The sequence below is a fragment of the Salvia miltiorrhiza genome, chromosome 1 (genome assembly GCF_028751815.1).
Source record: "Salvia miltiorrhiza cultivar Shanhuang (shh) chromosome 1, IMPLAD_Smil_shh, whole genome shotgun sequence".
Taxonomy (NCBI): domain Eukaryota; kingdom Viridiplantae; phylum Streptophyta; class Magnoliopsida; order Lamiales; family Lamiaceae; genus Salvia; species Salvia miltiorrhiza.
The window spans coordinates 32,777,948-32,804,927 of record NC_080387.1 but is presented as its reverse complement, the minus strand read 5'-3'; the positions used below and the strand labels follow the sequence as shown (position 1 = coordinate 32,804,927).

Sequence of the window (26,980 nt, the reverse complement as noted above, 5' to 3'; positions counted from 1 at the left end):
ACTATTGTTCTATCCAACTTCTCTCGGACGCCTTTGCTTTGTTGGCATTCCGATGAGTCGACATATAGTCACCAATGTAATACACAGATGCATATCATCGATTCTGTAAATTATTTTCTTGATTCTCAAATCTCGCTCATACTCTTCCTCATGAAAGTATATAAATAACATAGCGGAAGTAACTTGCCGCAAAAGACTGATAGGGTCGCTACATAGACATGGGAAATTAGTATCAATGAGGACTATTTCATCAACAATTGAATATAGATCTGGTGATCTATCCAAGCATTATACGATGAACTAGCTATCTAGCAAGGTCATCATGAAAGAGCTTAGTTCCGAAATGCTCTATGAACCAGCATTTTCGTACTAATACTAGTCAAAATTACTAAGCCAACATAGGGGCATACAAAAGCATCGAAATGATCATCGTTTTTGAAATACACAAATAAGGTCCTACTAAATGCACAAGAGATTGTCTGTATGCATTACGTGCTTGACCCTTGGGTTGAAGCATATGTGTTTGACTGATTTAATCAGATAAGTATCTGTTTGTCCTTGGGTCACAGAAAATCTACCAACAACTAGTAGATCGCAATGATTCAAATAACAAATGGCAATTAGGCAAAGTGTTTCAATAATTTGCCAAACAATTGAAAATGAGTAACCATAGGGTAGAAATGAATTGACTGAAAGGTCGAAACGAAATGACCTAATAGTCTGAACCCGTTTGGCTTTTCAGATGAAGGTTTAAAATATATAGGTTTAAAGACCCATATATGACGACTACTGAGATTTTGGCCATGTGGACTGGCCAGGTCCGACACAACTACTTCTCAGTCATTCGGAAGTACTTTTCCGAACTTGGCAATTCTTGTTCCTTGGCTGCAAAAGGTATATTTGGTCTAAAATCACCACTTTCTTCTTAATATCTTGAACATGTCCTTGAGAATATTCTAGAGCTTCTCAAACTTGGAGTCTGCCTCCTAGTTTAATGCAATCCTTAAACATTTTCTATAGGTGAAATAAGGTAGGCTCGACCTTACTCAACAATGTTCCTCTATATGATCTTACTGTAGTACTTCTAGTACTTAGTGTTTCTTCACATAGCTCTTGAAATGCAACCATATAATTTGAAGCACTCTTCCGTGTTATTGCAAAAGACCTTCCGAATCATCACGCATTCAATAAGGAAATAGCTTTTGCTCATCTGAGCACCTTTATAGGGTATGTGTCCCCATGTATAATTCTAAGTCATGGAATGACCTTAGTCAATGCTTGCATTCTGGCTACTAAAGTGAATGTTTGGTCTAAAATGTTCTAACTGGGGAATGTCTCTGATCGACTAAGGTATGCATACTTAACCTGCTTAGTCTCTCATCATAATCTCAATCTCTTATCTTTAACATCGAACCATTGTCGATATTTCTAGCTCTTGTTAAACTCCAAACCATCTTCAGGAACTCCTCCCGTCTTACGCACTTGTATAGATTTTTCTAATCAATCATAATGGTTGGTAACTTCTAGTTACCCATGGCACCTATCCTCCTTTCGATTTGTAGCAGGTGATCGTAATCAATAGGGATTCTAAATCATGCTCACGTGTAATATAATAGGTAATTGTAATCATAAAGGTTCTGAATATCTGAAACTGTAAGCTGGCAGTTCTAATCGCGATGCTATAACATCATACACAAAGTGTTATAACTGCATATGAGTCCGACTCTGAAGTTCAAACATAAATCATGAAGGTTCTCTTCATGCCATAACTGGTGATAATCGAGAGTTAGTAATGAGTCTTAGCTCATTATGCGATAGCTAGCTGATTACATAAGTCACACTCGTCGCTACGAGCAATGACTCATGTGATCTATCATCAAATAAGGCAATAGTCGATTCGGTGTTCTGTCACTCGTGAACAACCTGAATGAAGAACTATGCCTGCTTCAGTGATTCGTGCGTGGCACTCCGCTTGCACTGCTTTCATGGGATTCTCTTTTTCTTTCTTAGCTCTTCACCATGGCTATAGTGAAATATAACTGAGTTTCTAGCTTCTATTGTTCTTCTCGTAACAGTGATCATGCATTCTTAACGCATCTAAGTTCATTGAGATATCTAATCAATCAATAAAGCATAAAACTTGAATGTAAGCATCAGTACATTCATATAAAACGTGAACTTCTCAATGTTTTAAAATCATTACCACCTTCTTTCTTGCTGAGCATGACGATGTGATGAAGTGATGAGCTTTGGCTGACTGACTCATATATACTAGTGATCATACTAGAAAAATGGGCTAACTCTAGGGTTCAGAGCAAATGAACTGCTCTGATACCACTCTGTCACGACCGGTCCTAATTAAGGATAATTAAGCCGGGAAACCGTGACTAATGGAGGGAGATTAGAAGCGGGGTAGAAAGGGGATAATCAAACAAGAAAGGATCGCAGTATCATTGTTAACAACAGGGATATTTATAATATAACGGAGTTTTAGTCGTATAGACTCAAATAACTAGTAAGTTCGGATAACTCCGACTTATCCAAAATAACATAAAACTTCTGAGTACGCAGCGGAATAAGGTTCTGATTACATGTATGAAGACATGTAACCCTAGAGTTCATTAATACACAATAAGACAAAAGAGTCCCGCTCGTCACTTCATCACCATCGGCAGCTGCTCAACCTGCACATTTAGAAATATATGCAGGGCTGAGTACAAAAGTACTCAGTGGGCACATATGCCTACTATGAAATATAACATGCTTCGTAAAGTTGTAAATTGTCATGCCATCATAAACAGTACAGCAAGGGAGTTTTTCGCTAAAAAGCCAAAGCTTACTAAATTCATTTGTGATTCTTAAAGTTCGTCTGCAGACTAAGTTCTCTTGTAATCTATCATATCTGGAACTGTGTGCCGGAGAGGTGGCCACCTCTCACGGACACTTGACCGGCCAACCCGCTAGATGACTCACGGTCACTAGTGTACACTAGCCCTGGCAGGATAGCTATCAACTGCTCAGGACCCGAATTCGATTGCATAATAACTGGCAAAGCCACATCAGATAGATATCATACCAAACATTGAAACATTTATGGCAAGACAACATTTGAAATAATTTTCAGTTCAAAGATTTTGCAATGAAATAACTGTTCAAACATAACATTAAACTCATTTGATATATATGAAAGTAACCCACCTGATAGTGATTTTCTGTGATACGAAAGCTCCTCAACAGATTATCAATCTCGCCCTTGACCTTTATTACGAGAATATATGTACATATATAAGATATTTGCTCGAATAAAAATCCTCAAATGAGAATGTATATTTAACTATGCATGATCCTTATGCATGAATTATTATTCTGAAATAATAATCAGGGAATTTCTATTGTTAATCCAGGCTATCGGATTTAAACAAAAGTAAGTCTCGTCTCATGAAACCGGATAATTAATTAAAATTAATCTATTCTCTTCAGGGTGTTCTAATCCGTCGATTAAATAAATTCCGCTTCTCGTAGTCGATAGAAAATAATTAAATACTTCAGCTTATTCGCTTTAAAAACTCATAATTAACCGGGCTTAATAATGAGAATTTGAAATGTTATGAGTTCGAATAATTAAAATGCTCAACATAAGGTAGCCCAATAATTAATTAAGCAGAAATGGGCCTGGATAGCTAAAATGAAAGGTCCAATTGAAATAATTCATTGGGCTTAGTAATTAAATAATTCTTGGCCCAAATGATTAAATTGGAAGCCCAATCTAAATAAATGGAAAGCCCAAATCTTAAAAACAATTACAGCCCAAATAAATAAATTTTGAAAGCCCAGCTCTCTCTCTTTCTCTCACAAGTATCGGACTCTCTCTCTCTTCTCAAGCCAAGGACCGACACTCTCTCTCTCTCCCTCAAGCCAGCCGCACGCCTCTTCTCCCTCTCACTCTCGACTCGCCTTCACACGAGGCGTCCGCCGCCGCGACTCCGGCCGACGTCGACTGCCTCCGCGCCTAAGCCCGGCGTTCTCCTCCCTCTCCCTCTTAAAGCAATTCACGCCTTTTTCTCTCTATTCTTTCTCAAGGTCAGCCGCTTGGTCGGCCCTCCCAAAATTCCAGTCGGTTCCATCTTTTCCGGCCGTCCAGCCATCACTGCTCCGGTCAGCTTCGATCGGCGACGTGTCCAACCCCGGCGTCGTCATCTCTCTCTCTCCTCAGGCAGACCCAGTCGAGCCCTAACTCAAGAAATCATCGCCGCTGTCGCTGCTACTCCTTCGCCCGGAATCCAGCAAGCGGTCGCCGTCTGGGAGCGGTTCGATCTCATTTCCCTTCTCTATATTTCCCCCTCCGACCTCTAGCCTTGGTTTCCAGAAAAGAGGAATTTGCTACTGTCGAGCGGCCGCTGCTCCGGCCCTGGTACCGGTCGGTTTCGCCCCCCCTCCAGTTCGGTATCGCCGTGGCTGCCGTCCTCGGGTCTTGATGAGATTGGGCGAGTTCGCCCCTGTCGTAGCTGTCTCAAACCGATCGAGGCAGTCAGCCATCCCCTCTCTTAAAAGCTAAGTCAAACTATTCTCCATAGTCGGTTCTTAACGTGAATTAGGCAAGGATAAGGTCTTTATTCTAGTTTTCATTCCCCAGTTGAATAGTCTATTGTGAAGGCAAGAAATTAATCTAGGTATTGTTTGCTTCTGTATCATATGAATTCTCATTGCTTGTGGCTCGCGTGAAGAAATGTAATTACATATGAACTGATTTCTGTGCTTGTGACTTTGCTAAGTCCATAACCTATACTCATCTATACATTCAATATTTCTACTTAATCATGCTTGTTGGATGAAATGTAAATGGGATTCGAATGAAGGGAGCTTAGTATATACCTGTAATTGCTTGTTGTTGGTGGCTGTTTGTTGCTATTGAATTTAATGAGGAGATAGCTGAAATTTTCAGATGCTTATTGACATATGCAGGGGAATCAAGAATGGACTGGTGGAAAAACTTAAACCAAAGCTTACCTGTTCGAAGTTTGGCAGCAGGAATCAACGTACTTACTCTGAATTCTTGAAGAATGAATGATTAGTATGTTGGCTGAATGATAAAGCCTTTGGAGGTGGTGGTTTAAAGGTTGATAGATAAATTAAGAAAAGGGGATTTGGTGGTGCACTTAAGTGTGCTAGCCACTAACGTAAAGAAATGTTAGAAAGGTGTAAAAGATAATGATAGTGGAGGCTTAGTTATTGTAGGGAAAAGAAAGATGTTGTTGTAGTGCTGGTGGTAATTATGCGTATATAGTGTGATGTCCTAATTGTAAATAATAATAAATCTTTGTATCTTGGTTACTCAGTGCATCTACTATTTAATCGCGTGTTTGCAATCAAATATTGGCTTCTGCTCATTATTCATGTATAAATTAAATACATAGATTTAATTCAATTCACAAGCCATTTAATATCTAGATTAAATCCGTAGATTTAATCTGCGTTGCAGTCGGAATAATTTCTCGACTTCAAGTAGCACTAAAAAAATATAACTGCTTCTATTTCTTGATTAATAATTAACATGACTTTGCTAAGTCAGTTATAACTTGGAAATAATAATTATTGACTGCTTTAACAATATAAATTCAGGATCATAAGCTGAATTCATATCAGGATAATAACCGTTTTCATTCACTGATGAACAAAAATAAACACTCATTACTGGATTTAAAATATATAAAAGAGCGGGTCACTACATACTACCCCTCTTAACAAAAATTTCGTCCCGAAATTTGCATATTTCTTCTAAAACAGTTCGGGGTATTTCTCCTTCATTTTGTCTTCAAGCTCCCACGTGGCTTCCTCTTGTCCGTGGTGTCTTCATAAGACTTTCACTGATGTGATTGCCTTATTCCTGAGTTGTTGTACTTTTCGATCTAGAATGGCCTCTGGTCTCTCTTCATAACTCAAGTCTGGGCAAAGGATCATCTCTTCTTGGTGGATTATGTGCTTTGGATCAAAAACGTATTTTCTGAGTTGTGATACGTGGAAAACATTGTGAACGTTTCCAAAGCTTGGCGGTAACGCCAACCTATAAGCTACTGGGCCTATTCTCTCCAAAATCTCATAAGGTCCTACGAATCGGGGCCTAAGTTTTCCCTTGACACCAAACCTAGTTATCCCTTTGGTAGGAGATACCTTTAGGAAGACCTTGTCTCCTATTTCAAAACATAACTCAGTTCGACGTGCATCAGCGTAAGATTTCTGTCTATCTTGTGCCTCTTTTATTCGCCCTCTGATCTGGCGGACTATCTCAACCATCTCATTGACCATGTCTGGTCCTAAAACTTTTCTCTCACCCACTTCATCCCAATAAAGCGGTGATCTACATTTTCTTCCATATAATGCCTCATATGGTGCCATATCGATAGTTGCCTGGTAACTGTTATTATAGGCAAATTCAATCAACGGCAGCACTGCTTCCCAACTTCCACCTCTGTCTAACACCACTGTTCTCAACATATCTTCAAGGGTCTGAATTGTCCTTTCAGACTGCCCATCTATCTGCGGGTGGAAGGCGGTGCTGAAATTTAGCCTCGTGCCTAACTCCTTCTGTAAGCTCATCCAAAATCTAGATGTGAACTTCGAGTCTCGATCTGATGTGATTGACACGGGTACACCGTGTAAGCGTACAATCTCTCGAACATACAACTGAGCTAGCTTGTCTGACCCGTGTGTGATCGGTATTGGTATAAAATGAGCACATTTTGTGAGTCGATCCACTATTACCCAAATGGCAGTGTTTCCTCTCTTTGTTTTGGGCAAATTGGTCACAAAATCCATTGCGAAGTGCTCCCACTTCCATTCTGGAATTTCTAATGGTTGTAGTTTTCCATATGGCCTTTGGTGTAAGGCCTTCACTTGTTGGCAAGCTAGGCATCTCTCTACAAAGGATGCTATGTCTCTTTTCATGCCTTCCCACCAAAAATGCTTCTTTATATCTTGATACATCTTAGTACTGCCTGGGTGGGCAGTATAAGGGGTATCGTGAGCCTCACTCATGATTTTATCCTTAAGCTCATCATCATGGGGGATGCATATCCTTCCCTCAAAGAGGATAGCATTATCTGATGCTTCTTGATAATTCTTGACGCCTCCTTTCCTTACTGCTTCCCGTAGTTTTTCCATCTTCCCGTCTTTTCTTTGTGCTTCTACGATCATCTTCCTCAAGTTAGGTACTGTTGCCACAATGCTTGCTATCGTCCCTGGTGGTTTAACCACTTCTATGCTCATTTTGCTAAATTCCCTTATGAGCACCGTCTCTCGAGTGATGAGAGCTCCCAATTTAGATTGGGTCTTACGACTCAATGCATCAGCCACTACGTTGGCCTTGCCTGGGTGATAGTTAATACCGCAGTCATAGTCCTTCACTAGTTCGAGCCATTTCCTCTGTCTCATGTTGAGGTCCTTTTGCTCGAAAAAGTATTTCAAGCTTTTGTGGTCTGTGAATATCTCGCACCTAACTCCATATAGGTGGTGTCTCCAAATCTTTAGTGCGTGCACCACTGCAGCTAATTTCAGATCATGAGTCGGGTAATTTAGTTCATGTGGCCTAAGCTGTCGTGACGCGTATGCTATCACTTTTCCTTCTTGCATTAGTACACAACCGAGTCCATTTTTGGACGCGTCCGTGTAGATCACATATTCCTTGTCAGCTGTTGGGACGGCTAACATTGGTGCCGTAGTAAACTTTTCCTTGAGTTCTTGGAAGCTCTTCTCGCACTCCTCTGTCCAAGAAAATTTTATTCCCTTCCTGAATAGTTGCGTCATTGGCCTTGCAATTTTGGAAAATCCTTCCATAAACCTCCGATAGTAGCCTGCCAATCCTAAGAAACTTCTTATCTCATTAGGGTTAGTAGGCGATCTCCATTCGCGCACTGCTTGCACTTTCTCAGGGTCCACTTTAATCCCTTCTGACGACACAATATGGCCTAAAAATGTGACTTCGCTGAGCCAAAACTCGCACTTGCTGAATTTGGCATAAAGGCGCTCCGTCCTCAACGTTTCTAGGACAATTCTCAGATGTTCCTCATGGTCTTTCTCGTTCTTCGAGTAGATCAGGATGTCATCTATGAATACCAAGACAAATTTGTCTAAGTACGGATGGAACACTCGATTCATGAGGTCCATGAACACGGCTGGCGCGTTGGTTAGCCCGAATGGCACAACTACAAATTCGTAGTGGCCATACCTAGTTCGAAACGCCGTCTTAGGTACGTCTTCTGGTCGAATCTTCAGCTGGTGATAACCAGACCGCAAATCAATCTTCGAGAACACGCTTGCTCCCTTGAGCTGGTCGAAGAGGTCATCTATCCTTGGTAAAGGATATTTGTTCTTGAGTGTCACTTTGTTCAGTTCTCTATAGTCTATGCACATTCGCAATGTGCCATCCTTTTTCTTCACGAAAAGTACGGTTGCACCCCTAGGTGATACACTTGGCCTAATGAATCCAAGATCCAAAAGTTCTTGCAGTTGTATCTTGAGTTCTTCCAACTCTTTAGGAGCCATTCGGTATGGTGCCTTCGAAATGGGAGCTGCCCCGGGCTCCAAATCAATGGTAAACTCAATTGGTCTGTCCGGTGGTGGCCCTGGCAGAATCTCTGGAAATACATCTGAAAAGTCCCGTACAATTGCTACATCTTCTATGCTCCTTTCAATTCCTAGTTCTCCGTGCAAGTATACGAGGTAAGCTGGGTATCCCTTATTCATCATTTTCGTTGCTTGTAGGGCGGGGATGATCATCTTTCTTCTCCCCATACTAATTCCGTGGAAATGTGACGGCTCCCTTCCTGGGGGTCGAAACGATATCCTTCTTTCGTTACAAAGGATGGTGGCATAGTTCTCGGCTAGCCAGTCCATTCCTAGGATTATGTCCACATCTCCCACTGGTATAACATATGAGTTGTTCACTACAATCTTGAGTGACCCTATGTTCAGTTCTAGGTTCAAGCACACATGTTTGACTATCGTCATCCCTCCTATAGGTGATGATATACTCAACTCCTGGTCAGCTCTTTCCATCTTAAGTTTTAAGGTGTCGACACATGTACTTGAAATGAAAGTATGCGATGCGCCCGTATCAAGTAGAAGTACAACAGGAGTATTGAGTAGCATGCCCATACCTGCCAGGTTTCCCTGGTTGTTCTCGGGCTGCTTCTGCCTCATAGCATAGGCTCTAGCATGACGAGGCTTTTCATGTTGTTTCTGTTGTCGCTGCTGTTGTTGGCGGGCCTGTTGCTGATACGGTTGTTGAGGTTGTGGTTGATACGGTAGCTGTTGGTGCTGCTGTGGCTGCTGATACTGTGGTTGCTGCCTTGGGTATGGTTGGGGCAGAGCTTGGATTGCTCGCAGAGGTGGAGCCTGGATAGGTGGGTTCGGCCTTGAACTCGTTCCGTTTTGCTTATTCGGGCACCGGTTTGCATAGTGCCCCTTCTGGTTACAGATATAGCAACTATCATTGCCGGCCTTACAGATTCCCACATGATTTTTGTTACATTTGGGGCAATGTGGGGCCCTCTGTTGGTTATTTCCCATCTGTTTCGGTGCACTCTGGCCTCCATAGCCCTGTGACTGGAAGACCCGTCCCTGCCATGGCCTATTCTCGCCTTGGTTCGGGTTACTGTTGTCCCATCTCCTTTTTCCTTTGAAATTCGGATTATAACTTTGATCATGTGGAGGTGATGGCGTAGGTACAGTTGCAGGTCTTTCTCCAGGCATGGCTGCCTCAATGTCTAACGCTCGGCTGAGCGACTCAGTGTAAGACAATCCTCCGTGGCTTGCCAAAGCCATCCTAATCTCGTGCCTCAGACCGGCACAAAACTTTTCAGCCATCTTCTCATCTGTGTCAACTTGTTCCGGCGCATATCTAGACATATCGCAGAACATCCTGTCGTATTGAGTTACCGACATCTTCCCTTGTTTCAGATTGTAAAATTCAGCCTCCTTTTTCTTGCGGTAGCTCTTGGGTATATACTTGTCATATATACCGGCTTTGAATTGTTCCCAAGTCAGGTTTTCTAACTGCTCTGCTGTCATCGTTTTCATCCGTGCTTCCCACCAGAAATCAGCTGACCCAGTCAGCTGAAAGGACATACAAGTCAGGCGCTCTTGGTTGGTGCAACGCAGGAAGTTGAAAATGCGCTCAATAGCGCGAACCCAAGTTTCAGCTTCTGCCGGGTCTCCTGTCCCGTTGAAGGTAGGTGGGTTCTGTCGCAAGAATAATTCTTCAATCCGTCGTTCTGGCTGAACAGGTGGTTGAACTATTTCTGGTTCTGGCCCTGTTTCTGGGCCTCTTCCTTCATTTCGGGGAATCCTGCCCCCTCCTCTTGGTCGTCCTCGTTTTGACGGCATTCTATTAGGTCAAAACACAAGTTGTTAATGCAACATCACAAGGCATACTATTGTTCTATCCAACTTCTCTCGGACGCCTTTGCTTTGTTGGCATTCCGATGAGTCGACATATAGTCACCAATGTAATACACAGATGCATATCATCGATTCTGTAAATTATTTTCTTGATTCTCAAATCTCGCTCATACTCTTCCTCATGAAAGTATATAAATAACATAGCGGAAGTAACTTGCCGCAAAAGACTGATAGGGTCGCTACATAGACATGGGAAATTAGTATCAATGAGGACTATTTCATCAACAATTGAATATAGATCTGGTGATCTATCCAAGCATTATACGATGAACTAGCTATCTAGCAAGGTCATCATGAAAGAGCTTAGTTCCGAAATGCTCTATGAACCAGCATTTTCGTACTAATACTAGTCAAAATTACTAAGCCAACATAGGGGCATACAAAAGCATCGAAATGATCATCGTTTTTGAAATACACAAATAAGGTCCTACTAAATGCACAAGAGATTGTCTGTATGCATTACGTGCTTGACCCTTGGGTTGAAGCATATGTGTTTGACTGATTTAATCAGATAAGTATCTGTTTGTCCTTGGGTCACAGAAAATCTACCAACAACTAGTAGATCGCAATGATTCAAATAACAAATGGCAATTAGGCAAAGTGTTTCAATAATTTGCCAAACAATTGAAAATGAGTAACCATAGGGTAGAAATGAATTGACTGAAAGGTCGAAACGAAATGACCTAATAGTCTGAACCCGTTTGGCTTTTCAGATGAAGGTTTAAAATATATAGGTTTAAAGACCCATATATGACGACTACTGAGATTTTGGCCATGTGGACTGGCCAGGTCCGACACAACTACTTCTCAGTCATTCGGAAGTACTTTTTCGAACTTGGCAATTCTTGTTCCTTGGCTGCAAAAGGTATATTTGGTCTAAAATCACCACTTTCTTCTTAATATCTTGAACATGTCCTTGAGAATATTCTAGAGCTTCTCAAACTTGGAGTCTGCCTCCTAGTTTAATGCAATCCTTAAACATTTTCTATAGGTGAAATAAGGTAGGCTCGACCTTACTCAACAATGTTCCTCTATATGATCTTACTGTAGTACTTCTAGTACTTAGTGTTTCTTCACATAGCTCTTGAAATGCAACCATATAATTTGAAGCACTCTTCCGTGTTATTGCAAAAGACCTTCCGAATCATCACGCATTCAATAAGGAAATAGCTTTTGCTCATCTGAGCACCTTTATAGGGTATGTGTCCCCATGTATAATTCTAAGTCATGGAATGACCTTAGTCAATGCTTGCATTCTGGCTACTAAAGTGAATGTTTGGTCTAAAATGTTCTAACTGGGGAATGTCTCTGATCGACTAAGGTATGCATACTTAACCTGCTTAGTCTCTCATCATAATCTCAATCTCTTATCTTTAACATCGAACCATTGTCGATATTTCTAGCTCTTGTTAAACTCCAAACCATCTTCAGGAACTCCTCCCGTCTTACGCACTTGTATAGATTTTTCTAATCAATCATAATGGTTGGTAACTTCTAGTTACCCATGGCACCTATCCTCCTTTCGATTTGTAGCAGGTGATCGTAATCAATAGGGATTCTAAATCATGCTCACGTGTAATATAATAGGTAATTGTAATCATAAAGGTTCTGAATATCTGAAACTGTAAGCTGGCAGTTCTAATCGCGATGCTATAACATCATACACAAAGTGTTATAACTGCATATGAGTCCGACTCTGAAGTTCAAACATAAATCATGAAGGTTCTCTTCATGCCATAACTGGTGATAATCGAGAGTTAGTAATGAGTCTTAGCTCATTATGCGATAGCTAGCTGATTACATAAGTCACACTCGTCGCTACGAGCAATGACTCATGTGATCTATCATCAAATAAGGCAATAGTCGATTCGGTGTTCTGTCACTCGTGAACAACCTGAATGAAGAACTATGCCTGCTTCAGTGATTCGTGCGTGGCACTCCGCTTGCACTGCTTTCATGGGATTCTCTTTTTCTTTCTTAGCTCTTCACCATGGCTATAGTGAAATATAACTGAGTTTCTAGCTTCTATTGTTCTTCTCGTAACAGTGATCATGCATTCTTAACGCATCTAAGTTCATTGAGATATCTAATCAATCAATAAAGCATAAAACTTGAATGTAAGCATCAGTACATTCATATAAAACGTGAACTTCTCAATGTTTTAAAATCATTACCACCTTCTTTCTTGCTGAGCATGACGATGTGATGAAGTGATGAGCTTTGGCTGACTGACTCATATATACTAGTGATCATACTAGAAAAATGGGCTAACTCTAGGGTTCAGAGCAAATGAACTGCTCTGATACCACTCTGTCACGACCGGTCCTAATTAAGGATAATTAAGCCGGGAAACCGTGACTAATGGAGGGAGATTAGAAGCGGGGTAGAAAGGGGATAATCAAACAAGAAAGGATCGCAGTATCATTGTTAACAACAGGGATATTTATAATATAACGGAGTTTTAGTCGTATAGACTCAAATAACTAGTAAGTTCGGATAACTCCGACTTATCCAAAATAACATAAAACTTCTGAGTACGCAGCGGAATAAGGTTCTGATTACATGTATGAAGACATGTAACCCTAGAGTTCATTAATACACAATAAGACAAAAGAGTCCCGCTCGTCACTTCATCACCATCGGCAGCTGCTCAACCTGCACATTTAGAAATATATGCAGGGCTGAGTACAAAAGTACTCAGTGGGCACATATGCCTACTATGAAATATAACATGCTTCGTAAAGTTGTAAATTGTCATGCCATCATAAACAGTACAGCAAGGGAGTTTTTCGCTAAAAAGCCAAAGCTTACTAAATTCATTTGTGATTCTTAAAGTTCGTCTGCAGACTAAGTTCTCTTGTAATCTATCATATCTGGAACTGTGTGCCGGAGAGGTGGCCACCTCTCACGGACACTTGACCGGCCAACCCGCTAGATGACTCACGGTCACTAGTGTACACTAGCCCTGGCAGGATAGCTATCAACTGCTCAGGACCCGAATTCGATTGCATAATAACTGGCAAAGCCACATCAGATAGATATCATACCAAACATTGAAACATTTATGGCAAGACAACATTTGAAATAATTTTCAGTTCAAAGATTTTGCAATGAAATAACTGTTCAAACATAACATTAAACTCATTTGATATATATGAAAGTAACCCACCTGATAGTGATTTTCTGTGATACGAAAGCTCCTCAACAGATTATCAATCTCGCCCTTGACCTTTATTACGAGAATATATGTACATATATAAGATATTTGCTCGAATAAAAATCCTCAAATGAGAATGTATATTTAACTATGCATGATCCTTATGCATGAATTATTATTCTGAAATAATAATCAGGGAATTTCTATTGTTAATCCAGGCTATCGGATTTAAACAAAAGTAAGTCTCGTCTCATGAAACCGGATAATTAATTAAAATTAATCTATTCTCTTCAGGGTGTTCTAATCCGTCGATTAAATAAATTCCGCTTCTCGTAGTCGATAGAAAATAATTAAATACTTCAGCTTATTCGCTTTAAAAACTCATAATTAACCGGGCTTAATAATGAGAATTTGAAATGTTATGAGTTCGAATAATTAAAATGCTCAACATAAGGTAGCCCAATAATTAATTAAGCAGAAATGGGCCTGGATAGCTAAAATGAAAGGTCCAATTGAAATAATTCATTGGGCTTAGTAATTAAATAATTCTTGGCCCAAATGATTAAATTGGAAGCCCAATCTAAATAAATGGAAAGCCCAAATCTTAAAAACAATTACAGCCCAAATAAATAAATTTTGAAAGCCCAGCTCTCTCTCTTTCTCTCACAAGTATCGGACTCTCTCTCTCTTCTCAAGCCAAGGACCGACACTCTCTCTCTCTCCCTCAAGCCAGCCGCACGCCTCTTCTCCCTCTCACTCTCGACTCGCCTTCACACGAGGCGTCCGCCGCCGCGACTCCGGCCGACGTCGACTGCCTCCGCGCCTAAGCCCGGCGTTCTCCTCCCTCTCCCTCTTAAAGCAATTCACGCCTTTTTCTCTCTATTCTTTCTCAAGGTCAGCCGCTTGGTCGGCCCTCCCAAAATTCCAGTCGGTTCCATCTTTTCCGGCCGTCCAGCCATCACTGCTCCGGTCAGCTTCGATCGGCGACGTGTCCAACCCCGGCGTCGTCATCTCTCTCTCTCCTCAGGCAGACCCAGTCGAGCCCTAACTCAAGAAATCATCGCCGCTGTCGCTGCTACTCCTTCGCCCGGAATCCAGCAAGCGGTCGCCGTCTGGGAGCGGTTCGATCTCATTTCCCTTCTCTATATTTCCCCCTCCGACCTCTAGCCTTGGTTTCCAGAAAAGAGGAATTTGCTACTGTCGAGCGGCCGCTGCTCCGGCCCTGGTACCGGTCGGTTTCGCCCCCCCTCCAGTTCGGTATCGCCGTGGCTGCCGTCCTCGGGTCTTGATGAGATTGGGCGAGTTCGCCCCTGTCGTAGCTGTCTCAAACCGATCGAGGCAGTCAGCCATCCCCTCTCTTAAAAGCTAAGTCAAACTATTCTCCATAGTCGGTTCTTAACGTGAATTAGGCAAGGATAAGGTCTTTATTCTAGTTTTCATTCCCCAGTTGAATAGTCTATTGTGAAGGCAAGAAATTAATCTAGGTATTGTTTGCTTCTGTATCATATGAATTCTCATTGCTTGTGGCTCGCGTGAAGAAATGTAATTACATATGAACTGATTTCTGTGCTTGTGACTTTGCTAAGTCCATAACCTATACTCATCTATACATTCAATATTTCTACTTAATCATGCTTGTTGGATGAAATGTAAATGGGATTCGAATGAAGGGAGCTTAGTATATACCTGTAATTGCTTGTTGTTGGTGGCTGTTTGTTGCTATTGAATTTAATGAGGAGATAGCTGAAATTTTCAGATGCTTATTGACATATGCAGGGGAATCAAGAATGGACTGGTGGAAAAACTTAAACCAAAGCTTACCTGTTCGAAGTTTGGCAGCAGGAATCAACGTACTTACTCTGAATTCTTGAAGAATGAATGATTAGTATGTTGGCTGAATGATAAAGCCTTTGGAGGTGGTGGTTTAAAGGTTGATAGATAAATTAAGAAAAGGGGATTTGGTGGTGCACTTAAGTGTGCTAGCCACTAACGTAAAGAAATGTTAGAAAGGTGTAAAAGATAATGATAGTGGAGGCTTAGTTATTGTAGGGAAAAGAAAGATGTTGTTGTAGTGCTGGTGGTAATTATGCGTATATAGTGTGATGTCCTAATTGTAAATAATAATAAATCTTTGTATCTTGGTTACTCAGTGCATCTACTATTTAATCGCGTGTTTGCAATCAAATATTGGCTTCTGCTCATTATTCATGTATAAATTAAATACATAGATTTAATTCAATTCACAAGCCATTTAATATCTAGATTAAATCCGTAGATTTAATCTGCGTTGCAGTCGGAATAATTTCTCGACTTCAAGTAGCACTAAAAAAATATAACTGCTTCTATTTCTTGATTAATAATTAACATGACTTTGCTAAGTCAGTTATAACTTGGAAATAATAATTATTGACTGCTTTAACAATATAAATTCAGGATCATAAGCTGAATTCATATCAGGATAATAACCGTTTTCATTCACTGATGAACAAAAATAAACACTCATTACTGGATTTAAAATATATAAAAGAGCGGGTCACTACATAATATTTAAATTCATTAAAACAATCCATTCGAAAGAAATCTTGATCGTTGATATTATTGAGATCAATGCACAAGGATTGGTCTTTATTCTCCATCTAAGGCAATGGTTGTCATTGAATGCAATATATATATATATATATATATATATATATATAGGGGTGGGCTACTGTCACGACCGCACTTGCTAAGGATAGCAAATTCGGGAAAACCGCGACTAAGGGAGGGAAATTAGGAGCGGGATTAGAAAAGGGGCATGTTTAGCTTCTTGATGACTCGACTTGTATAATGAAAACGATTGAAATTAACTAGAATTTAACGAAGGTCAAAAGGAACCGTACATAATATTATCCAAAAGAGGTACTCAACGAGTTTGAGTACATTATTAAATAATACATATTATTTGACAAGATAACATAATGTCTTTAGCAAAATCAGTGTTCGCAGCGGAATAACAATTTGAGTATATGTATGAAGACATATACTCTACTCTGAGGTACTCATCCTAGATCGACAAAAGCTCCGCTTGCACACTACATCCTCGATCACAGCTCAACCTGCACATTTAAAAATACATGCAGGGCTAAGTACGGGAGTACTTAGTGGACACTTGCCGAAATTTACATACATGCATAATATTTTATTGTCAAGCCTTTCAATAGTAGTAAGATACGAGGGTTTTCCTTTAAAGACTCGTATTTACCAAAAATAATATCATTTCTTTCATCAATAACCTGTACAGGTATTTTATATCATTAATCACCATATCAGTAACTCGTGCCGAGAGGGAGGCCTCCCTCTACGGACACTATGATCGGCCAACCCGCTAGATGACTCACGATCACAAGGGTGTACACTAATTCCGAAGGGATTTGCGGTCCCATCCAGAATCCGAATTCGATTAACATCAGATAGGCAATTAATAATAAAACATAAAGCATTTAGGCATTGACAATATCATTTAAATTCATAAGCATAAAGTTTTAGCAATTCTAATATATAATTTTAGTTTATACATAGAAAGCCCACCTGAATAGCAGACTCACGGTTAAGCTCTAACTCTGGTGCTTGACCTTTAATCCGAGAAAATAAAATAAGATTCTAATTCTCGAAAAATCTCAATAAATGAGGATGCATGAAATGATTATGCATGACTCATATTCCTTTAATTACATTATGAGATGCTAATCCTATTTAAGGAATTAAAGCTCGTCTTATGAGGACGGATTATTAATCTTTAATAATCTACTCATCTTAAAATAATCTAATTTACTTACTAATTAATGATTAGTAAGTCTTAAAAATTTATCACTAATTAAAAATAATTAGGATTAATAATGAGAGCCTAAAATAATAAGTCTTATTGGGCCTAAATAAATAAATAATAGGTGCCCAATTATATGAATTTGAAGCCCATTTAAAATAATTATAGGAGTCCAACATAATTGACCCAACAAAACTCAAACAGGCCCAAGAAAATTAAAGAAATTCGGCCCACATAGAATAAAAGAAAAATGGCCCAAAGAAATAGTATCCGGCCCAACTGAACCAGGCCCAAAACCACTTCTTCCTCAAACTCGGTTTCTCTCTCTCTCATTTCTCAATCCAGAATCCTCCCCCTTCTCTCCATCGATCCTCTCCCTCTCTCGCCCGTTCCAGCCGTCATCGAGGAGTTCCGCCGCCGTGGCTCCGGAATCCGGCGCTGGCTGCCGTCGAGCCCAGCCCTGCGCCCTCCTTCCTTCCTCTTCTCTCAATCGATCTGTTGCTGCTCCCTGTGTAGCTTCCGTCGCGCTGTATTCTGGCTGTTCCAGCCGTCGCCGGCGAGCGGCCGCCGCCTCCCTCCGCGACGTCGCTGCTGCTGTAACCCGACGAGAGTGGATCTCTTTTCTCTCGATTCGAAGCGTCGGTGGAGCCCGAGCCCTAGTTCATCTCCTTCTGCAAATCGAGCTCTAGCTCCTCTCTTTCTGCAGAACGTCGTTGCCGCCGCCGTGGTTCTGTAAATCCGGCGACTTACAGTCGTCGTTTGTCACCGTTCGTCCTCCCAAATCGGCGACAGTCCTCCTCTTCTCCCTTCTGGAAATCTCGCCGTTGCCACCGCTGTAGTAGGGAGGTCGACGAACAGCCGGGGTCTCGATCGCTTGTCGCCACGGCCTCTGCCTTCTCCTTCCTCGACTCGAGTCCGAGGCTTCCTTCGGCGGAGCCGAAGGTCGCCGCTGCTGTTTAATTCCGACGAGCAGCGGGCTCTGCTGCCTATGTGTATCGTCGATTGATCTCGCTCGCTCGCCGCCGCTGACTCGAAGCCGAGTCGAGCAGAGCAGTCAGTTGTTTCCTTGGACTCGACTGAACAGGGCGGTCAGCCATTACTCTTCTAACAAGCTAAGTTATCTACTTTCATTCTTCTTCTACTTCAGTTTCTAGTTGTTAAGCGTGGGGGTTCTCATGATTCGCTGTTCTAAGGTGTAGAGTATAACAATGTATGAATCCTCGACTTGTTGAGAAAAGTTATCGATCAAGTATGCATATGTGGTTCGCTATATCTTTCTGTAATATTTCTCATCCTATGTTTCGAATTTCTTTTATATGAAGTGAGGGAAGTGAAATGCATATATGAAGATAGTGAACTGAAAATACCTTGAATGGTTTTGTTGGTTGGTTATTGTTTGAATGAACTGATACTTGAAAATGCTTTGGCAGAGAATGATGAAGAGCAGTGCAGTCTTTCCTCTTTTTGCTAGGAACGTTTGTGGAATGGGAATGAGGAGATTATGCTTGGTGATTTCTCGATGGAAGGAGTAGATTTGTTGCTGTGATGAAGAGGGTGAATGAGGATGGCTTTATACTGAACTTATGGAGAGCTGATTAGTGTGAAAAGATGATGAATAGTACGGCTAAATTGTTGAGCGTGGTTGAAGAATTAATGAGGGAGCATTAATTGTTGTTGACATTCTTGAGATTAATGAGCGTGGTTGATGAATAGTACGCTCAACAATCCTAGCAGATTTGCTGAATTCTTTTTGACCATGTAGGAGTGGAAAAGAAAAGCTAAGCACGGGTGAGAATAGAGTGGCTGAAGTGGACTTGAAGTGTTGTCTTTAATCACCAAACGTCCCCTTTTCTTCTTTTCTCCTTTATCTATCTTTTCCTTAAATTAGGGTGTTGGCAGATGGTAGGTGTAGGAAAATATTATTGGAATGATTGATGTGTATCTATAATAAATCTCTCATTGGTTCTGTATTAGAACTTTGGTATCGAGTTTTTCTAATGTCGAGCACTTGTATTCAGATACAGATTAATCGAATAATTCTTGTATCTGATATCTATATTGTCTTGTAAAAATCTAAATTAAAACTGTAGATTGCTAAATTAAATCCATAGATTTAATTCGATCATCATTAAATTAAATCCGTAGATTTAATTAGCTACAAAGTCGAAAATAATTCACGACTTAAGGAACAATATGAATAATTATAAATAACCTCCATCTTGATTAATAAATAACACAACTTTGCTAAGTTGGTTATAACCTTGAATAATAATCATTCATTGATTCAAAGATTAACGTCGCGGTTTTAAACACGCGAAGATAAATAAATGCATACTGCTAGTGTAGCGACTCTGTTTCCAATTTACGTAATTCAGAATCATAGTTGAAATTCATAAAGCGTTTCATTTACTAGAAATAGATTAATAAACACGCAATACTAGACTTAAATAAATATAAAAGAGCGGGTTGTTACAGCTACCGTGAGAGCACATCTTAAAATAAGATATAAGAGCAATTTTTAATGTATGAATTTTATGTAGAACACGTATGAATTCGCTGTATAAAGGTATGAATTGTGAAAAATAAATTTTTGCTACCTTTGGGATTCGAACTCAGGACCATAAATCCGTCCAACAGGATTATGAATCAACCGTAGATCTTGATGATCTAAGGGCTGAAAATGATTCTTATTTTATATCTTAAGAAATGCTCTTATTTTAGCCATTCCCTATATATATATATATATATATATATATATATATATAATATGGTAAATATCATGAAAACCCCTGAACTATACCCACTTTATCAAAAATACCCTAAAACTTTCGAAATGTTCTCTAAACCCTCAAACTATGAGATTTTTATCAAATACATCATGCACCTATTTTTCGGTTACCAGAAACTTGATGTGACTCGCCGGATGCCACAATGTAATTTATATTCTATTTTTTTTAAATACATAGAAAAAACGACTTCGTTTCGTACTATATTCTATCGTGTTTATCCCTAATTCTAGGTTATTATTAGCGTGAATTTCAAACACGATAGGAGTGAATTTTAAATTTCAGAGTGGATTTTTTTAATGATATAGTACGAAACGATGTCGTTTTTACCATTGCATTTTAGAAAAATAGAATATAAATTACATTGTGGCATTCGGCGAGCCACATCATGATTTTGGTGACCGAAAAATAAATGCGGGATATATTTGATAAAAACCTGATAGTTTGAGGGTTTAGATAACATTTTGAAAGTTTCAGAGTATTTTTGATAAAACGGGTATACTTCAAGGGTTTTCATGATATTTACCCTATATATTATGTATTAAACATGCGTGAGTGTGTGCGTGTGCTATATAAGTGTGTTGAGTTGTCTCAAATAGACCAAACAAAAGGGATGATAATAGTACAAAATGTCTAGTCCCAAAAAATGTCATTCTGAATTACCTGTAACCATGCATGGCTCGGACTGGGCTAGCCCAATCCACTATTTTTGCTACGCTAAAGTTACATTTACCACCTCTACGCTCTAGTTACATATTTTTTTTTTTTTTGTTTATATTTAAACTATTTTTCAAAAATATTTTTCACCAGATATTGTTTAAGATTACGGGATTGCAAGCAACACTTTCAACTTACAACATCTTTTATCTCAAACTCCATAAGATTATTGCCATAGGCCAATCTTTGATAATAATATACTCCTTCTGTCCCACCTCACTTGGTCTAATTCTTTTCGAGTACAATTACTTAAGAAAAAAATATTATAGTTTAAAAGAGTGTGGAACCATATTCGTTGTAGTGAAAAGTGATTACCCAAGAAAGAAACATATCAGGTTGAATGGGACAATCCCAAAAAAAAAAGTAGGTCAAGTCAAGTGGGATGAATAAAGTATTATTTTTGTTTAAGTCTACCGTCTCGAACATTTCTTTTAGCCATTCATCACTAAGAAGTGTATCATTTAACGAGAACCCCTGACATATATAGCCCCATAACAAATAGAAGAATCCATATATTGTCAAGTAGGGGTGAGCAGTCGGTCCGGATCGGACCGAACCGGACCGGACCAACAAAACCGAGGACCGAATTTTAAAGATTTTTAGGACCGAACCGGACCGACGTAAACGCTAGGACCGAACCGAAACCGCCGTCAGTTCTCGGTCCGGTTCGGTCCAAAACCGAAAAAACTGGGTAGTTTGCGAAATTAACCCAAAAATCACATTTTTACACATATTTTAACCTGTTTAACAACAATAATTAAAATATTAATAAAAATATTAGAAATAATTAAAATATTAGAGAATTAGGGTTTTAGAATATTAGAAATAATTAAAATATTAATAATATTAATAAAAATATTAAATATATATTTAATATATATATATATATATATATATTCGGTTCGGTCCGGTTTTCATCGATTTTGGCCTCCTCCGGACGGAAACCGAACCGACCATAAGTCGGTCCATGAAAATGGGACCTGACCGGACCAATCACTGGACCAAAACCGACCCGGACCGATGAAACCGACCGGTTCGATCCGGTCCGTCGGTTTTGGTCCGATTTTGCTCACCCCTACTGTCAAGTACAACAAGACGAGTGCAGTTTTGGGGGTGCTGGGAGTGTTCGATTCTTTAAGGGACTTTCCACTACTTGCATCTTGTATACTATCCTCTATCCTTTTCATACATGAGTGATAAAAACACGTTTCATTCTAAAAAATGAAGCGTCACAGCAATCATATTTCTTCCATCATATAAAAATAGGTCATAGAAAAAAAATTACTCAAGGGAAGAGTAGGTCTCATGTACGCATGTGTGCACGATATGATTACTTATATATTTTAATGGAACAATTATGAATATTTTATAAAAAAATATTGAATACTTATAATATTCACACATATGAATGAGTGAGTCGCATAGTTCTCCACGTGCGAATGTGTGATGGAAAAATAGGAGTGAGGTCAACGACTCAACGTGGAGGTCCGACCTCCATTGGCAACTGTGTCAATCACCTCAAAAGGCAAAACCAAAAATAATTATGCATCAAAGAATCTTAAAATTATGGATTTGGTTTTTATATATAAAAAAAAAAGAAATTGAATTATAGGTTAGGAACTTAGGAATGCTGCAGACGAATCTTTTTAGTTTTATTTTTCTTTATTGAAAAACTCATTAATAGAAGAGATTAATTTAAGTAACTACAACACATTTCTTTGAATTGAGACGTTTTTCGTTGCAATGTTCACAAGATATATGGGTATCAGTATTTTATCCATCACAAAATGAAATCGAATGGTATTTAAAAAAATGAAATTGAATGGTAGTATTTGGCAAATGATTTGCTAACCAAAATAAGAGGACCATTTTTGTACAAAATATGCCAATTAAAATTAGTTATGGATCAGATAAAAGAATTTAACTCAAATCACAGGTGTTAGTTGCAAATCTCGAGATTATATATATTTGCAGACGGAGATATTCATGCATGGACCCCTAAAAGGATAATACTTTAATTTCTTTAAATAGTGAATCGTAATCTAGATTGATAATTCCCCTGAAATAACTCGTTGATCCAATATGAGCATACGACTGATCCAAAATTAACGAAATTCTTTTGCAAAAGCCCTAAAAAAGTTTTGCTGCAGTATGGAAGTTGATGTTTTAATTTTCTAATTTTCGAATCCTGCATGAATTTTGGGGAAATACTTTATTTTTCTTTCAAGAGAGAAAGAGGGCTGCGGATTTTGTGAAAATCCAAGGAGAAAGATTAGTAATTTTTCAAGGGTAAAAAGAGATGTTGTATTTGTGGGTATCTTTGTGCTGCATTTCCTATTTCATGGGTTTTTTCGCCGCTGCTGGAAATGTGGTTATGATTGCAAAGAATGTGACTTTGTCTTTCGACGACATTGAAGCTAACTTTGGTGAGTTTTTGATTAATTTTTCATTTTTATTTTGTGGGATTGTATGATTCATTTCGTGATGGAATTTGGTGATATGTTTTGATTTTTGTTTTATGATGTTTGAGTCCTTTTTTATTAATCCCGCCACTGATTATTGCTATGTCATATGTTTATGCATTTGCTTTTATATAATTATTTTTCTAATTTTCTATTTGTTGAATGCTCGAGTGATTATAGTTGACATCAGATTCAAGCTATGTTTCTTCTTATGTTTGTGGTTGAAAAAATGTATATGGTAGCAACATTGAATCTAAAGGGGAAAGAATATCTTCTATGCAATATTTTGGTATATGAGTATATTGAGAGTCTCTTTCATTCCTTCATTCTACTCATGAGGATGTTTGTTTTAGTCTTGAAATTGTGTCATATCTCGTTTCACGAGAAAATTGTTGTAAGGAACTATATCTGAGGATGAAGTTTCAATTATGATTCAATACTATTCTTTGTTGATTGAATAATCAAGAATGTGGTTTTTGTGAATGCATATCCATAGCTTCTGATGGTTGCTCTTTAGTAAACAAAACAAGCAAGAACGTCGTTTTTGTGTCTGTGTATCCATAGCTTGTGATGGTTGCTGTTAGTATACAAAATGGACTGATGATAGATTGCTTTATTTCTAGCACCCTCAGTGAGAGAGTCTGGCATATGTGGGACGGTGAGCATTGCAGAACCTTTGGATGCTTGCTCGTTGCTGACCAATGAAAGAGTTGCAAGTAAGAACGGCACCAGATATCCGTTCGTGTTGATAGTCAGAGGAGGATGTAGCTTCGAGGACAAGGTTAGACGAGCACAAGCTGCTGGATTCGAAGCAGCCATTGTCTATGACAATGAAACCAGCGATTTAGTTGCGAGTAATGTCCTCTTTTCCAGCAATTTTTTTTTTCGTTTGTCATGAGAAATTCATGGATTTGATGCCAAGTTTTAGTTGTATTGTTTTCATATCTTAGGTGGAAGTTTAATGGACGAGAGTCGGAGGTTGAAAATCCTATGCTCATTTTAGCTTGAATTGCCGTCATGCTTTTTGTTTATGTAAATTAATGAAATAGACATCGCGATAACTTTACCCCGACTTATCTCCTACTAAGTGGTGATCCCGTCTTTAACTTCTTATCTCAATTTTCGGAAAAAACTAATGCACCGGAACACATCAGATCTCGATATCAATAGGCTAATATAGGTGGCTATTAGCCACAAACCTTCCTTTGCTTGAATTAGTAGGAAGTCATGATGTTGTTTATTATAATCTTGCTATGAGTATCTCTTCTTCATCGTTTTAAATTGAGATTGAGAATGACTGTAGGTAGTAAACCTATTGTTTTTGGCCATCTTCCACGAGTTAATAAAGGTAGCTTATCGTGTCAATTATTATGGCTTTGACTGCTTGTGAAGTTTAAAGCATGTGAAAGATATGATCTGCACTTCCATTTTGAAATGCAGTGGCTGGAAATCCTGTTGGTATAAACATAAACGCGGTGTTTGTTTCGAAAGTTTCTGGGGAAACACTTGCCAAATATGCTGGTGCATCTGATTTGCAGCTGTGGATAGTCCCGAGCTATGAGAACCCATCGTGGTCTATAATAGCTCTTTCGTTCATTTCATTACTCGGTGTGTCAGCTGTTTTAGCTACTTGTTTCTTCGTGAGAAGGCACCGGTTCAGAAGTGAGAGGCCGCTAGCACCCCGTGTGAGAGAGTTCCATGGGATAAGCAGTCGCTTGGTGAAGGCGATGCCCAGTCTGATTTTCACAGCTGTTCTCGAGGACAACTGTACTTCTCAGACATGCGCGATATGCCTCGAAGACTACAGTGTCGGAGAAAAGCTCCGAGTTCTTCCATGTCGACACAGTAAGTCTTCGACTGAAGAAATCTCGAAACTGTTTCTTGCTATGTATCTGCTCAAGTGATTTTAATGTTGCAGAATTCCACGCTGTTTGTGTCGACACTTGGCTAACGTCGTGGAGAACATTCTGCCCCGTCTGCAAGCGTGATGCAAAGACCAAAACCACTAAACCTCTGGCTGATGAGTCTACACCGTTGCTATCAGCTTCCGTTATTCCATCTTTGACTTCATCACCATCTTCACCGGCATCATCGTCACCCTTGCAGATAGGGCCGTCAACGCATCAATCCCGGTCAGTTTCACTGCACCAGCACATCCCTAGCGTCGTCTATAACCTGCATTCTCATCATCAATCACCCCAGAGTGACACGCCTCCCCTTCAGCCCGATGGGGCTTGTGCAGTGTCGTCTAACTCGACCAGCTACACATCATTGTCGACTCTCAACTCCATATACGTCCTGCCATATGTCCCGGCTGCAGGTAATGTCTCATCAACCTACTTAGGCTCTTCAAGTCATGCGTCGTAGGGAGTCGTCTGCAGGCTTTTTCGTCGTTTGCTTCGACTCCATAGGTGGTGCTATGAAGCTACTATAGCTAATTGTACATGGTATATAGTGCAAGGTTTTAGCATCTAGATGTGGATGGGAGGTTGTGACAGTGTGAGTATATATTTAGATTTTGGTTGTTCATGCTGTAATGGCTCTCTCGGTCAATTTTTTTATTTATTTTTTTCTTCTTCTTCCTTTTCATTTCTTCTGTATTTATGTAATTATGTTGAGATTTCTGTTGGTGTAACTTTTTTGTTGGGATGTTGGAATAAAATGTTTATAGTACCAAATTGAAGCATTCTTTTAAATTCAAGATTTTTTTTTTGAGGGATTTATTGATAATGGCCTATTTTGTCTGGTTTTTTTGGGGCGCATCTTTCACTTTGTGTTTACTCCAACGTGCAATCTTTTCTTAACCACCAAAGATTGATTATTGCTTTCTAGTATTTTCTTTTTTTCGTACACTGCTATGTAAAGAATAAATTTGCGACAGTCGCAAAAATAAAACATTACTATAGCCGGGAAAAAATATACTCCCTCTATTCTAGCAAAATTGAGTCATATTTTATTTTTTTGGATCGTCCCAATGAAATTGAGTCATTTCACTTTTTAACAAAAATTAGGCAATTTAAAGCTTTAATTAACAAAACTAATTACACTCCTTATTTTTTATTAACCCAATTAATAAATAAATTATTTTTAAAAAATTTCAAATAATTAATAAATTAATTTCAAAATAATTTCATATAATTAATAAATTATAAATAAAAATAAATTTTCAAATTAATTAATTTAATTTTTTGATTCAATAAAATTTAAAAAGCATTAATTATATAGATAATTACTTAACTTCAAATCTACAAACATACTTCTAAACAGCTAAATATCAATTCATAAATGCTCGTGCACAAAAGAAACACCTAACTTTAGCGAGGAGGGAGTAATTCTTTTTGCCCTACAAATAACTACAAAATGTACGCCCAAGTGCATAAACAAGTTATAACAATACATAATTTCATACTCTTCAAAAAAAAAAATACTACTCCCTCCGTCCCATTATTTATGGGACGTTACTGTTGGGCACGGAGATTAAGAAGAGTGGAATTAAGGGAGTTAAGATATTTAGTGTGTTTGTTAATTAAATAATCATCTCCACCTCCTCAGCCTAAATTCAATCGACAGTGAAGCATCGCCGACTTCCCTTCTCCGGCGA

At 39.1% G+C, this 26,980-nt stretch overlaps 2 protein-coding genes and 1 long non-coding RNA gene across 8 annotated transcripts in view; 2 read left to right on the top strand and 1 right to left on the bottom strand.

Moving 5' to 3' along the window:
* The window catches only part of LOC131020541 (uncharacterized), a 1,142,091-nt gene that overhangs the window by 112,207 nt on the left and 1,002,904 nt on the right, over positions 1-26,980 (top strand). The window lies entirely within an intron of this gene.
* LOC131020871 (uncharacterized) lies at positions 12,877-16,139 on the bottom strand. Its single transcript, XR_009100791.1, has 3 exons — positions 15,299-16,139; positions 13,625-13,684; positions 12,877-13,110 (listed from the first exon to the last, which is right to left on the bottom strand). It is a non-coding gene; the product is annotated as an uncharacterized LOC131020871 (long non-coding RNA).
* Positions 22,810-26,065, top strand: LOC131020464 (receptor homology region, transmembrane domain- and RING domain-containing protein 2-like). 6 transcript variants are annotated; one of them, XM_057949318.1, is made up of 6 exons: positions 22,816-23,343; positions 24,003-24,233; positions 24,683-24,727; positions 24,820-25,224; positions 25,298-25,511; positions 25,603-26,065. In XM_057949318.1, the coding sequence occupies exons 1-6, from the start codon at positions 23,217-23,219 to the stop codon at positions 25,721-25,723; spliced, it is 1,143 nt and encodes a 380-aa protein (XP_057805301.1). In that variant the 5' UTR covers positions 22,816-23,216; the 3' UTR covers positions 25,724-26,065. The 6 variants fall into 6 exon arrangements, with proteins under 6 accessions (XP_057805282.1, XP_057805275.1, XP_057805311.1 ...); XM_057949292.1 differs by having other exon boundaries at positions 22,815-23,343; positions 24,012-24,233; positions 25,298-26,065; XM_057949328.1 differs by lacking the exon at positions 24,683-24,727 and having other exon boundaries at positions 22,815-23,343.

Coding starts and splice junctions, on each gene's coding strand:
- LOC131020464 (XM_057949283.1), top strand. CDS start 23,217: ATGTTGTATTTGTGGGTATCTTTGTGCTGCATTTCCTATTTCATGGGT. Junction 23,344..24,002: donor CGACATTGAAGCTAACTTTG/GTGAGTTTTTGA, acceptor CTTTATTTCTAG/CACCCTCAGTGAGAGAGTCT. Junction 24,728..24,819: donor TCTTCCACGAGTTAATAAAG/GTAGCTTATCGT, acceptor TTTGAAATGCAG/TGGCTGGAAATCCTGTTGGT.